This window comes from Mustela lutreola, chromosome 2, assembly GCF_030435805.1.
Source record: "Mustela lutreola isolate mMusLut2 chromosome 2, mMusLut2.pri, whole genome shotgun sequence".
Taxonomy (NCBI): Eukaryota; Metazoa; Chordata; class Mammalia; order Carnivora; family Mustelidae; genus Mustela; species Mustela lutreola.
Window position 1 is genome coordinate 169,209,220 of NC_081291.1, and position 15,329 is coordinate 169,224,548.

The window sequence follows — 15,329 nt, forward strand, 5'->3', positions numbered from 1 at the left end:
GGCAGCTTCTCAAAATTACTCTCTGAACCACCATTCTGATATATAATTCTTGTATCTCAGAATAAGAAGCATTCCTTAATTATTGACAGTGCCAGTAAATTTGCCAAACGTGGGTAAGATAGGCTTGATGATGAGGAGAGAGACTTGCTGTCAGCACATAGCCTGCTGAGAAAAGCAGAGAAAGGAACAAATTACCAGAAGATATATTAAGTGACATAATGGAGGTGTGGACAAAGATCTTTAGAATTCCAAGGGTAGGGTTTCCATTGGGTTGAGACCACAACAGCTTCACCTGCCTTTGTTTTTTATTCACATGAAAAAAATCTATAGTCTTGCCTGCTTACTAGAAGATTTGAGTCCTCTTACAATAAATGATCTGTCTAAAATATAGAAAATCACAATTATTAAAAGAAGAAAGTATAGTTATTATAATTATTTCATTCAATGTTAAAATTCCTAGCTACTAAAACACAAGGAGGAAACCCATTCATTCAAATCTTTCAACAAATAATTTTAATTTAATTAAAGTTTAATTTTTAATTTAATTTAATTTTAATTTTAATTTAATGATTTTTTAAAATTTTATATTTTCAGTTGTAAAAATATATATACACATATATGTATGTTGTACATATATATACGTATACATATGTTTATATATATACATACACACACACATATGTTACCATTTTAACTGTTTTTAAGTGTATAGTTCAGTGATATTAAGTACATTCACAGTGTTGTGCAAACATCACCAGTATTCATCTCTAGAACCTTTTCATCATCCTAAGCTGAAACTCCGTACCTATTAATAACTCCCTATTACTTCCTTTACCTCACCCCTCTCAACCATTATTCTGCTTTTTGTCTCTATGAATTTGCCTACTCTAGGTATTTCATGTAAGTATTTGTCTTTCTATGTCTGGCTTATTTCACTTAGCATAATGTCTTCAAGATTCATCCATGTTATAGGGTGTGTCAGAATTCCATTCCTTTCTAAAGCTGAATAATATTCCTGTATGTATAGTTCACATTTTATTTATCTACTTATGGACACTTGTGTTGCTTCTACCTTTCATTACTGTGATTATCCCTGTTGTGAACATTGATGTTTAAATATCTGTTCAAGTACCACACTCAGTTCTTTTATACGTGCCCAGAGATGGACTTGCTGGATTAAATGGTGGCTGTATGTTCAATTTTTTTTTTTGAGGAATTGTACCATACTATTTGCCATAGTGGCTGCATCATTTTACATTCCCACCGGCAATGCATAATGATATCAGTTTCTCCATATACTCATCAAAATTTATTTTTTCCTATTAAACAATTTTTATAGTAGCCATCCTAATGGGTTTAAGGTAGTACCTCGTTGTCATTTTGGTTCGCATTTCCTAGTGATCAGTGATGTTGAGTATTTTTTTATGTATGTATCGGCCATTTATATATCTTCTCTGGGAAAATATCAATAGCAAGTAGTTTGTTCATTCTTGAATTGGGTTGCTTGGTTTTTTATTTTTTTAAATTGTTCATCAAGTTATTTTTGAGGTCAGTGCACAGTACTGGCACTATTCTGGTGCTGGGGATATATCAGAGACCATATCATCCCTGTCTTGACTGCCTAATGTGGGAGATAAAAACAGACAAATACACATGAAGTCATCATGGAAAAAATAAAGCAGAGCAGAAGAATAAAGAATAATAGGGGTTGGGGGTTCTTGTAGATAGAGCGGCAGAAAATCTCCTCAGGGAAGAGAGCACTTGAGCACAGATGAGAATCAAGTAAAGGACCTGTGGGTTATGTAAACTTCTTCTATATTAACATATTAAAATATGCTTTTGTGACATCTTATTTGTTGCTCTATTTTGTGGATTTTGTCTTTCTTTTCCTTTTTCCACCCTTTGAAATAGTTTTGTGAGGAACTGTTTTCATTAAGAAAGCTAGGAATGCTTATTTATTGGAAAATACATGTAAGAAAGCGATGCACGTGATGTCATCCAGTCTCCCCAGTGGCTCCTTCTCAGAGTCTTTGCTGGAGCGTTCTCATCTTTCCCACTTCTAACTGCTGTTGGGATGGTGGGATCCATTCTTGAATCTTTTCTCTGCCCGTTTCCTAGGTTATCATCCCAAACCCAACATGTGTAGAATTGAACTCTTCACCTCACTCTGCCCCTGCTACCAGCTTTTCACTTCTCAGCTGGATTCTCTCAGTTGCCCTGACTCTTAGCATCATCTGAACTCCTTTGTCTCTTCCTTGCTGTGTCTACCTTTACATATATATGAAACTCATCACTACTTACACACCAAGACCATGTCCAGGGCTACCATCTAGCTTGAGCCATTGTTTCTTACCAGATTATTGCAGTAGCTTCTTTATTGGTTTCCCTATCTTCACCCTTGCCTTATTACTGATAGTTCTGCACAGAATAGCCAGTGGTGATACTTTCATGGGTCAGTTCATGTCTTCTCACTCTAGACTCATCAATAGCTCCCATCTTACTTAAATACCAAGCCCTTTAAAAATAAATATTTATTTATTTATCTGAGAGAGAGAGAGAGAGAGAGAGAGTGTGTGTGTGTGTACACAAGCCGGGGGAGGGACAGAGGTAGAGGAAGAGAGAGAATCATCAAGCAGACCCCATGCTGAGTGCAGAGCCCAGTGAGGGACTTAATCTCAGGACCCTGAGATCATGACCTGAGCCAGAACTAAGAGTTGGGTGCTCAACTGACTGAGTTACCCAGGCACTCTTAAACCCCATGTTCTCATAAGCGTCTCATTGTCTTCTGTGATACTTCTTAAATCTCTCTGATCCTATCTCCTACTGTGATATTGTGATTTATAATAAAATAAATTATATTTAATCTTTGTTCCAGTTTCTGACACAGAGTTCTTAAAACCCTTGAAATTTTCTAATCGATGAGAGCTATACAGGTGATTTTGTTGTTAATGAGGTGACTTTTGGACTGTACCTAAGGATCCGGGCTGGTCACCATAGGAACTAACCATGTGGTTGGACAGATGGAATTTTCAGTCCTACCTTCAACTGGGAAGAGGAGAGGACTAAAGATTGATTTCTATCACCAATGGCCAATGATTTAACCAATCATGTCTTTGAAATGCAGTCTCCATAAAACCCTAAAAGGACAGGTTGGGAGAGCTTCCAGGTTGGTGAACACATGAAGATTTGGGAAGGAAAATGTGCTTGGAGAGGGCATGGAAGCTCGGCACACTTTTCCCATACCTTGCCCTCTGCTTTCTATCCCATCTGGCTGTTCCCGAGTTATATCTTTTATAACAAACTGTTGCTATAGTAAGTAAAATGTTCCTCTGAGTTCTGTGAACCCTTAGCAAATTAACTGAACCCAAGGAGGGGGTCAGTGGAGCCATGAATCTATTGCCTGTGAGTCAATAGCCCAAAAGACAACCTGGACTTACAACTGGCATCTGAAGTGGGGGAGTAACAGCTTTGTAGAACCGAACCCTTAACCCATGCTCCTTCCTCTACTTCTTATGTTAGGATCCTCTTGGTCATGTTTCTCAGTCTTTCTCCATTTCTTATTACCAATTTAGACCATCAGCACCTTGCATGTTGGCATCTTACAATGGGTTCACTTTCTCTTTTCCTGGTCTGGTCTGTCTTGCATATGTGCACAAAACTAATCATTGTGAAGCCTGACTCTATGCCATTTCTTTGATAAAAGTCTCTTTAATGTTTCCCGTTTATTCAATGAAGCCCTTATAGTGATTGGCATCAGAAGCCTTCTGTGACCAGAAATCACTTGCTTTTCTCAGTTTACTGTTCATTCCCTGACTTTGTGGTCTAGTCTTTGACCATTCAGGTTCTCTCCCACTGCAATACTTGTAAGTCATGCTGTTCTGTCTCAGAAATTCTTGTTCTTCTTGTATTTGCCTTTTCAAACTCTTCTCATCTTTCAAGGCTCAGATCAAATACCATTTCTTTTTTGAAAGCTTCCCTGATCAGGCAGTCTAGAAGGGACCTCTCCTTCTTTTAAACATTCATAATAATTGATTTCTTTGTCTCTGATTAGCAATTGTTTTACTGACTTGTTATTTTTGTTTGTTTGTTTGATTTGGTCTCATAGATTATAAACTCCTTGATTTCCAACTTTCTGTCTCGTTTATCTCTTTTGCTATAGCATTTCGCACTTAGACTTTACCCAGAGCAAGGGATCAGTAAACTTTCTTCAATAAATTTGGGAATTATGAACAGCTCAGAAACAATATGATAAGCCTACATAAAAGGTAACAGTTGAAATCCATTCTTTTAACCCTCTTCCACATTAGCCAGGTTTGGGATTGACAAAACTGGACTCGGTTCCTTTCTTTATATATGATTGTTTACATATGGGATTGAACTAGGATGAAATTGTAAAGTTGGAGAAAATTTTCTTTTGTTTTTCTCTATCCCCTTACTTGTTTTCAGATAGAGTCAGACTTCATTCTATCTTCTTGACTTCAAAATGTACTTACTAGGGGTGCGTGGATGGCTCAGTCAGCTAAGCCTCCGACTCTGGGTTTTAGCTCAAGTCACGATCTCAGAGTCCTGGGATCCAGCCCTGTGTCAGGCCCTCTTTTCAGTGCAGAGTCTGCTTGAAATTCTTCCCTCCTCCCTCTCTCTCCTCGTTCTTTCCTCCCCCTGCTCACATGTGTTCTCTCTCTCTCTCTCAAATAAATAAATAAATAAACAAACAAAATCTTTTAAAAAATGTATTTACTAGACCTGGCTACCATTCTCGAGAGAGTAGCTCTCAAACTGTGCTTAACATTGGAATCACCCAAGGAGCTTAGGAATTGATGGAGCCCAGACCTCACCCAGACCAATCTGGGTAGGTACAGGCATCATTGTCTGTTTCGGCATCTTGCCAGGTAACCCCAATGTGTGGCCAAGTTTGAGGACCATTATAATATGGACTCTGTTCTTAAATTTTCATGTATGTCAAAATCACCTGGGAAGCATGATAGAAACAGGCCTAGACCCTAACCATCTTCAGCAAACCAAGTCCTTTGTGCCTTTATGAGCTCTCCAGGCTATTTTGATCCACACCAATGTTTGAGAACACCTGCTCTGGCTAAACTATCAGACAGCCTTATTAAAATCCATGGGTTTATTCACAAGGTCCTGGGGGCATGATGGTAAGAATCTCATAAAGCCTCCTTTAAGAACACATCAGGTCATAGGATGAAAATGTGTTTACTGACCTTGCTGTGTTCATAATAAACATTTCCTAAATGTCAGATGGATAGTTATTCATAGACTTAAACTATTTTCACCTTGGTTGTGAAACTTAGTGCGAATGAAGTAATTTATTCTTTAGAACGAGATGACTATTGTTTTCTATCTAAACAAAACAGAACAGAAAACGAGAGAATGTGTAAAGATATACACCTGTAGGATAAATGCAAACTATACTACTTCTCCGTAGATACCTGGCCTGTCTCTGGAGTGGGTGGGGAATAATTCTATCATGTTGGATGCTATTTCTGTTAGAACCTAAATTGGGATATTGTACAGAGAATTTGGGTTTCCTTTGTTCATGGATAAAAATAGACTTAAATGACTGTCCTTAACACTGGGAAAAGGAGGCACGTGTTTGAGACTATTATTACCTGTATTGTCCATCTGAATGCTTCCAAAGCTCAGAAAACTGAACTCCTGTCTTTTTTTTTTTCCTGAACAAATACTGTGGAATTGTTCGTTTTTCACATTGTCAGTTAGTATTCATTTTCACTTGGATTCGTCAGGCACATTACATTGCTTTCTTTTAAATATTTTTGTTCTAGCTTATGTGCTTTTTAAAGTCCCTTCCAGTGCAAAAAGGGCATGGTTTGGATCCACCGGATTCTCCACTTTAAATAATCATGCTTTTGTCTCCGAACATGGCTCTTTTAGCACGGATATCACAGCATAGGATGAACACGTCTGCTCTACTTTTGATTTTTCCATTTATTTTCCCAAATAGGCTTTGCATTTTGAAAGGTTTCATAGCAACTGGGTACCTGGGCCATTATCACTGACATAGAGTAGGTGTGTAGCTTGTAGAAATGTATGTATAATATGTATTGATTTTAGTTAAGAAGCAAATAAACATTTCAAGCTTTTTAAGCCTTTGTGAAAATTTCAAAGGCCCACAAAAGGAAATGGATATAAGTAATACAAATGACATATTAGCTCTCTAATTGTTTTTTGTTTTTAATTCATTCCCTGTCTGTGGTTATTGCTCAGGAAATCTTGTGTTTCTTAGTGAGGTAAGGAAAGACTGCATTTCCCTCTATGGTAAGACATTATTTTACAAAACGACTACATCAGATATACTAGCATATATCAGAATTCATCTAAAAATCTAGGATGCGCCAGTAGTTTCAGACGAGTGAAATGTTCCTTTTATTTGATAACTGAAGAAATCTAAAATTGGAAATGTGCTTATAATTTTTTTCCCATGGCTTTCTCTTGTATTATCGTCATTTTCAAAAACACGAGATGTGATACACGCTTATTTACTCTGTTTGATAACGCTCATTCTTCCCCCACTTCCTTAGAAAATGGAAGCACTGTTTTAGAATCTTATTGTGTGGGTTGTGAGTATTCTTGTTGGGCAGCAGAGGGCACTATGGAGCAATCAGAGACTTCACAGGAAAAGGGTTTTGAATAAATACAAGGGTCCTGGCTTATGTTGATTACTGGTGTTTGTCTCGAATTCTCAAATTTCATGGCTCAAGTCCCTGTTTCACTGAAAGAATCCACAAGTACATATGTAGAAGGGAAAAATAGGCAAATAATAAAGATAAGATTTTCCATATCTGCCAGAGAAATATTTCTTTTCAGAAGAGGGCCAGTATCAAGAAGTAGATTGAGATATATTCCCATGCCATAAAATTCACCCTTTTAAAGTATACAGCTCAGTGAGTTTTAGCATAATCACAAGATTGTATAACCATTACCACTATCTAAATCCAGAACCTTCCATTACTTCAAAAAGATTCCTATTCTACACTTGCAACCAGTACTATGTTGTACCTTAACTAACTGGAATTTAAACAAAAACTTGAGAAAAAAATAACACAAAAAGAATCCTGTACCCACTGGTAGGTACTACCCATCCCATTCTCTTCCTAGCAACCACAGGGGCTACTTTCTGTTCTTTGGATTTGCCTATTTTGGGGAGTTCCTATAATTGGAATCACACATTGTGTGTGCCTTTTGTTTCTGGTTTCTTTCACCTAGCGTGACATTTTCGGGCTTGATCCATGTTGTAGCATGCATCAATACTTCCTTCCTTTTCAATGGCTGAAAAAATTTCCGTTGTATCTCTGTGCTGCATTTTGTTTATTCTTTCATCAGTTGATGGATGTTTGGGTTTTTCTACTTTTGACTGTTACGAATAATGTTGATAGAAATATTTGTGTGCAATTTTTTGTGTGAACATATGTTTTTACTTCTATTAGGTCTATACCTGGCAGTAGAATTTCTGATTCCTTAAGTACCTCTAACTTTTCAGTAGCTGCCAAACTGTTTTCCATAGTGCCTATACCATGCTACGTTGCAACCAACAATGTGTGACTATTTCAATCTCTCCACACCTTCACGGACACTTGTTATTGTCTTTTTGACTATAGCAAGTCTAGTGGGTGTGAAGTGGTATTTCATTGTGGTTTGATTTGCATTTCCAAGAACTAACGTCTTTTAAACATTTAGGATTCAGACATTTTATTTCAAAACTACAGTCTACCTTGCTACATCCGTCTAAACACACCCTCCTCTCATTCTCTGGGGGGTCTTTTTGCCTATAATGGAATGAATTTTTTAAAATATTTTTATTAACATACATATTCTTTGTTTCGGGGGTACAGGTCTGTGATTCATCAGTCTTACACACTTCACAGCACTCACCAGTGTCCATCACCCAGCCACCCTCTCCCTACCCTCCCATCCCCCAGCAGCCCTCAGTTTGTTTCCTGAGATTGACAGTCTCTTATGGTTTTTCTCTCTCTCTCTGTTTTCACCTTGTTTCACTTGACCCTCCTTTCCCCTATAATCCTCTGTCTTGTTTCTCAAATTCCTTATATCAGATCATATGATAATTGTCTTTCTCTGATTGACTTACTTCTCTTAGCATAGTAGCCTCTAGTTTCATCCATGTCATTGCAAATGACAAGATTTCGGGGTTTTTGATGGCTTTATAATATTCCAATGTGTGTATGTGTATGCGTATATATATGTATATATACATATATATATATCATATTTTCTTTATCCATTCACCTATTGATGGGCTTCTAGGCTCTTTCCATAGTTTGACTATTGTGGACATTGCCGCTATAAACATTGGGGTGCATGTGTCCCTTCAGATCACTACATTTGTATCTTTAGGGTAAATACCCAGTAGTGCGATTGTTGGGTCGTAGGGTAGCTCTATTTTCAACTTTTTGAGGAACGTCCAGGCTGTTTTCCAGAGTGGCTGCACCAGCTCGCATTCCTGCCAACAGTGTAGGAGGGCTCCCCTTTCTTATAAAGGAATGAATTTTATTTTATTTTATTTTTAAGATTTTATTTATTTATTTGACAGAGAGAGAGAGAGAGGGAACACAAACAGGGGGAGTAGGAGAGGGGAAGGAGGCTTCTAGTGGAGCCGGGAGCCCTATGTGGGCATCGATCTCAGAACTCTGGGATCATGGCCTGAGGCAAACACAGATGCTTCAGCACTAAGCCACCCAGGTGCCCAATGAAACGAATTTTAACGATGTTTCCCTCCCCCCCCCCCCCACCCCTTCCCTCCTTGCCTTCCTTCCTTTCTTCTGACCAGGTGCGGACAAAGCTGCTTTCCTCTTGGGCATTAATTCCTCTGAGCTGGTAAGGGGCTTGATCCATCCTAGAATCAAAGTTGGGAATGAATATGTTATTAGAGGTCAAAATGTAGCACAGGTAAGGTGATATTTCCAGAGCATTATGACTCTATGATCTTGTAATAATTGTATACATATTGTACTTGTTATTTTATAAAAAAGCAAGTATTCGGAATGTTTTCACTGGTGATGCCTACCACAGTAAGTGCTCTTGGGTTAAAAATCTTTCCGGATTCTTAAGACACCATTTGATACTGTTCCCATAGGTAACAAGTCTCTTTGCAGGTGGAGGCAAGCTCTTTACTTGTGACCAATGTCTTTTTTGTCCGGCTAAGAAGCTTTCAAAGCTGTTAGCTCCTGACATGAGGAAAATTAGCAAATTGGCATCCCCCCTCCCCAATTTGGAATATTGACTTTTTAGAGTAACAGTCACCATAGTTGAGATAGGGTTTTAAAATATCAGCTGAAGTTAGTATTTGAAGGAGGGGTGTTGAGAGCAGAAATGAGAGATAGAGGGTCAGGTAGCTTTTGTGCAGCAGCCAGGAGAATCATTTTAATGATAAAATAGCAAATGCTCTGAGGACTGCTGATCCCGAGGCTCTGTCAGAATGCAGCAAATGTTCCCAGGGATGCCGGGTAATGAGACCATCTAAGTGTGCTAGTGCATTCCAAAATAATAATTTAGTCTCTAATGTATAGTAGCCATGCTGCAGAAACACATACACACTGAAATCTCAGCTGACAGTAAACTACACATTTCTCTCTCTCTCTCTCTCTTTTTTTAAAAGATTTTATTTATTTATTTGAGAGAGAGACAGTGAGAGAGAGCATGAGAGGGGAGAAAGTCAGAGGGAGAAGCAGACTCTCCAAGGAGTAGGGAGCCCGATGTGGGACTCAATTCCAGGACTCTGGGATCATGACCTGAGCTGAAGGCAGTCGCTTAACCAACTGAGCCACCCAGGCGCCCAACACATTTCTCTCTTAAATCAAGTCCAATACAGAAGGGTCAGCCTTCTTCCAGATTGTAGTTCAGCCCCCTGGAACACATGGTCTCCAAAGTTGCCGCTCATAGTGAAGGATCATTTGTAGAGAAAGTACACCCACCTTTACTGCTTGGGGCTAGAAGTGATGTCATTTTCACTAACATTCTATCAGGGAAAGTTAGTCAGGTGACCCCCTTAGCTCCAGGGGGCATGAGAAATGTCGTCTTTCTGCGGAGAGGGAATGGTATGATCACATGGAGTATGTCTAAAGCATTCACAGGCGTCATTTCCTTCTGTTCCTACAACAACACTCAGAGGTAAAGAGAGCAGGCATACTACTCCGGTTTCCCAGTTTCCCAGGGTTAGGGAACATAAGGAACACTGCAAAGAGCACGCAGCTAATATTCAGGTGACATTTAGATGGTCTACATACATTCTACATATATTCTAAACCTGAATGTGACAGACAAATGTACAAATTTGTGATAGAAGGCAGTTATTTGATGACAATAAACTCTATTTCTTTTTGGTATATTAAAGCATCTGGCATGACTATGTTATTTAAAACATTTCATCCATCTCCTAGTTTAACTTACTCTATCCATCAATAACTCTACCTTTGTCATAATACTAGATGGAACCCGAGTTTCTATTTTTATTCTTCCTTCTCACCAGACCTCCTTGAGGCTGTGGGCTGTGATTAGTTCATTTGGGTACCCTTGGTCTCTAGCACAGTGCCCTGCCAGTAGTTGGTGCTCCATAGCCATTAAGATAAACTAAATATGGAGCTGAATTTGAACCATGTTCAGCAGAACACGTAGTTGAGCTATTGCTTGTAGTGAGGATAGGGGTGTTTGGCAGTTTCTTGAGTTTTAACGTATTCACCACAACGTGCGTGCATGACATGCTATGATTATAGAATGGGGACTTGCTCTGTGTAAAACTAATGAGCCCAAAGGAGGACTGAAATCAAACCTTCGCCTCTTTAATATTGTGTTCTCAGGAACTGAGTTACCACCAGCCTTTACTATAATAGAACCAGTGAAGCAAGCTAATGTATTATTATCCAACATTAAAAGAAAAAAAAAAAATTCCTCATCTTCCATCCTTTCTGTCTTTCTCTTTCTCCTGCTCCTGGAGAGAGAGTAAGAAAGCACACTGTGAGGCTTTTCTTTTCTTAGGAATTTTACTGACTTTATAGAGACAATTGCCACTGCTAAGAATAGAGATGTATATGCTCTGTTGATGACAATTGCAAAAGATGGCAAAAATTCTTGCAGTGTTAACACTTACAGAATTTGGTTCCAGCTCAGTGTTGACTGACTCTGGGACCTTGGTCAATACCTTCACCTCTTGGTGACCCCAGTGAAGAGGTGGAATTCCTCTGTGTCTCAGCAGAGGGGTGACCGGCATCTAAATGGGACGGTCCTTCCAGTATGAGTGTGTCCTGCCCATGGTACGGGTTTTGGATTCTTGCTCCCAGGTGCTCACTGCTAGTAGCACTCAGTCACGATGGCACTTGGAAGAACACCCTGCCTCTTTTCAAAAACGCTCCTCCTTAGGGACAGGTCCCAACCCCAGCTGAGAGCCACTACATGTCACTCTCAAGAGCTAAGCTCCTTCACGTCCAGTATTTCATGATTCCACGAGAGTTCTAACTCTGCCCTTTAGAAAGAAATTGTTTTAATTTAAAAAGGTTGAATAATGACAAAAAAATGTAATAGTAACCACTGAGCATATGTTAAATGCTTTGTATAGATCTCTCATTCAATTGGACAACAAGCCTACAAAACTGATTTTGGAGGTGGGGGGCTGCGGAAAGAGAGTGCTAGGAGGGGGAGGGGCAGAGGGAGAAGGAGAAACAGAATCCCAGGTAGCCTCCTTGCCCAGCATGGAGCCTGAGGCAAGGCTTTCATGATCTTGAGGTCATGACCTGAGCCAAAATCAAGAGTCGGGTGCTTAAATGACTGTGCCACCCAGGCACTCCTACAAAATTGATCTTATTTATATTTCCATTTTATAGTCCAAGATGGCAAACCTTACAAAGATGAACTGCTCAAGGCAGTGTAGTAAATACTGCAGTGAAGTTGGAGAAGTGAGAAAAGCAGACAGGGGTTGGGAGCGCAGGAACTAACATGTATTGGGTACTAAGCACCAAATGTTGTGTTATATTTACATCCTCTGTCTCATTGACTCTCTTCCTACAACCTTGGCAGATGCATATTTTAGTGTTGTTATTTTACCAATGAGAAAGGCAAGGATCCAAGTGGTTACAAATATGGCTATTTGACTCCATTTCTTTCTGGTGGTTGTTTTTGTTCTATTGTGTGCTATTGCTCCCTGAGGATCAGTCTTCTGTGAGGTTATTTGAAAAAGAGCTAAGGAATGAGTCCGTGTGGTCCCTGAAAAGTGGAAGTATATAGGTCTTGCTGCCTAAGTCCTCCTTCACTGGAGAGACGATGATGAAAATGATTCACCAGTAAGCCGTATGTTGGTTTACTGGTTTCGGTCAGCAGACGCCATAACATCTTCTTCCTCTGACTACATCTTCAGGATCCTCCTGTTTCTTCACTACTCTTAGCCCTGACCAGTTTCTCTCCCACCCCCACTTCTGAATATTTAGGGAATTAAAAGAGGGTCAGCAAGTTTGTCGTGTTCTTTTTAAAGTTTCAAAGTGACTGCTGTAGACAGAGAGTGATTTCCTCAGGGCTCCAGAGGACGAAAATCATTCCTGGTGCTTTATTTGTGCGGGTGTGCTCTTGACGCCCATAATAAAAAACTGTAACGCCAGCCGGCGTATGGTTTACTGTGGAAATGACTCAAGAGAACTGATCAGAGAGTGGGTGACTCATCCCTAAAGCACCACCAGACACCAACTGGCTCCTGCTGCGTGCTCTCTCCTGGGCAGCTGAGGGATGGATGGGACAGGCCTATTTTAAATGTTAAGTGGTTGGAGCCCATTCTGCTTCCAGGCTTGGAGAACGTCCAGCTGAAATCCACTCCTACTTGGAGTCTGTCAGAAACCCGCTACTACGGCAGCACCTTTGCATCGTGGAAGCGGCGTCTGCATTTATATGGCATCAGCCCAGCACAGAGTCTGGAGCTCTCCCCAGTAGGTTACGTTAAAGCCTTTGCCACATACCTCCGGGGATGGGAAATGCAGCCTGAGTTTTAGGGTGGGAGAGTCTGAATCAGATTGATGCACTCAATTGCCATTCTCCCCACAGGGATTTGAGAGCAGCCCTGGGGACTGATAGAATAAAGAATGTGGAAGCTGAGGCCAGAAAGAACCTTCAAGACCATTATTCAGGTGAAGAGACCACAATCTAGAGAGGTTAGGCCACGTTCCAAAGGTTAGACAATTTATTAGTGGCAACGGCAGCAGCGGACAAGGGCTAGGCGTTCCAGATCCCTACCCTGCTCTCCCAGTATTTTGCAGATTTCATGGAGCACAGGTAATCCCCCGGGGGATCGTTTGAGGGTACTGGTTCAGATTCTTAGGTCTGGGACTGGATGCCGAGATCCTGAGGGTCAGCATCTTTCATATGCTCCCGGGCGGTGCTGATGCTGCCGGTCTTCGGACCACACTTCAAGAATGCATTGCCACGCTACCCCAGAAAGTTGGCCCTTTGATAAAAGGAACGTGATTTCTGTCACAGGAGTGTCTGGTAAGGGGCACCAGGCTGGTTGGCCTCTGGGTTTCTTCTCCTCCCCTCTTCCCTTTCCTCCTTTCCTTGCTTCTTTCTCCCTTTCTTCTCATTGTATTAAATTTCCTCCCCGTATCATCTCAGCAGCACGCTAGAGCCACAGAAAGTCAATAAATAGATCCCGGTTTTACTAGAAGGTGGTTGCTGATAGAAAAGGCCCAGGATTAAAATGTACACGGCTGGCAGACGTGGAGAGCTTTCAATGTGATTTCCAGGTGACCTATGCCGTTGGTGCCCTGTCCAAGTCAATATATGAAAGGATGTTTAAGTGGCTGGTGGCACAAATCAACAAGGCACTGGATGCCAAGCTGTCAAGACAATTCTTCATTGGCATTCTTGACATCACTGGTTTTGAAATCCTTGATGTAAGTATATCAGGTTAGAAGGAACTCATTGTGTATTTATCAGGAGATCAGAGAATGTGAATTGAACGTCATAAGTTGTAGTCAAAGTGTGATGGGATTCATCCTGTGAAAACTTAAGCCACTCTGGTTGGAAAAGTGCTATTATTAATATTAAAATAACAACAATTATAATTAATAGAATAAAAAATTAATTCAGGCTTAAATAAAAGTAAATAGAAATAAAAGAATGATTTTGAATTTTGGTATGATTACATGTTATCTTATTATCATAATTTTTAGTTTGCAGGTATATTTGAAGGAGGTAGAAATTTAATTGAGGTTTCATTACTTGTTGGGTCTATTTGCCATCATACTGATTGGGGTTATGACATTCTCCTACATTTTTCTAAATGGACTTCAGTTTTATTTATTTTTTTAATTGAGATATATTTGATAATTTAAAAATGTATATGTTTTGGGTATACAACTTGGTTTGGCACCTATTTGCATTGTGAAACAATCATAGTTAAGTTAATTAACATATCCATCACCTCAAATAGTTATCATTCGCTCAATTTTACCTTTATCTCTTCTTCCTACCTAATCACGTCTTTGAAGTATAACAGCCTTGAGCAACTTTGCATTAATTTTACCAATGAAAAATTACAACAATTCTTTAATCAGCACATGTTTGTTCTGGAGCAAGAGGAATATGCGAAAGAAGGCATTGACTGGGTGTCCCACGATTTTGGTCTGGATTCACAAGCCTGCATAGATCTCGTTGAGAAGGTAACGCATGTTTTTTCTCCTCGTTCATTCTCGTTTAAGGAGAATCGTCCCTGCTCGCCGTATTGATCCATGTTAGGACTCGGGCTCTGTCAGGGGATGGGAAGCGGAGCAGGACAGCTCTGCGCGCTCGCTCTTAATGGGCTTGGTGTGCAGCACCTGTGGCAACTGAATGAAACCCTCGTGTCAGTTACCCTCCTCCATCGCCTCCCGCCAAGACTGTTGCTGTGCCTTTGCTGCTTATGCATGGCCTCCACTGTTAATGCATGAGGAGACGTGTCAAGATTAAAAATGGTCATGCTCTTGACTGGAAAAACACAGAGCTGAAAATACGAGCACTGTAGGGCCTGGCTGATTAACATAAGGTGAATGACTAGGCCCAGAGCAGCTTAACGAAATTTGGCAAATTAGCATGCAAACAAACAACTGTCATAAATCCTCAAGGCCACTACCTCGCAGGATGTAGTTTGTTCATTTAATTGGACAAGTACCAGTTAGTTTAAGTAATTTATGACAATACTTCATGGCTTATTAGTAAATTAGCTGCAGTGTATGGTTTCTGAATTCAGTGATGTTCCCGTACTCTGAAATCTTCCCATGTGCTCTGGGAAGGATTAACGGAGTTTGCCAGGGGGATGGAGGATA

The 15,329-nt window shown here is 40.1% G+C and overlaps 1 protein-coding gene across 1 annotated transcript in view; it reads left to right on the forward strand.

Moving 5' to 3' along the window:
* The window catches only part of MYH15 (myosin heavy chain 15), a 150,646-nt gene that overhangs the window by 28,830 nt on the left and 106,487 nt on the right, over positions 1–15,329 (forward strand). The window contains 3 exon segments of the mRNA XM_059165068.1: positions 8,825–8,943; positions 13,770–13,919; positions 14,517–14,687. Of these exon segments, the coding sequence (XP_059021051.1) occupies positions 8,825–8,943; positions 13,770–13,919; positions 14,517–14,687 (440 nt within the window).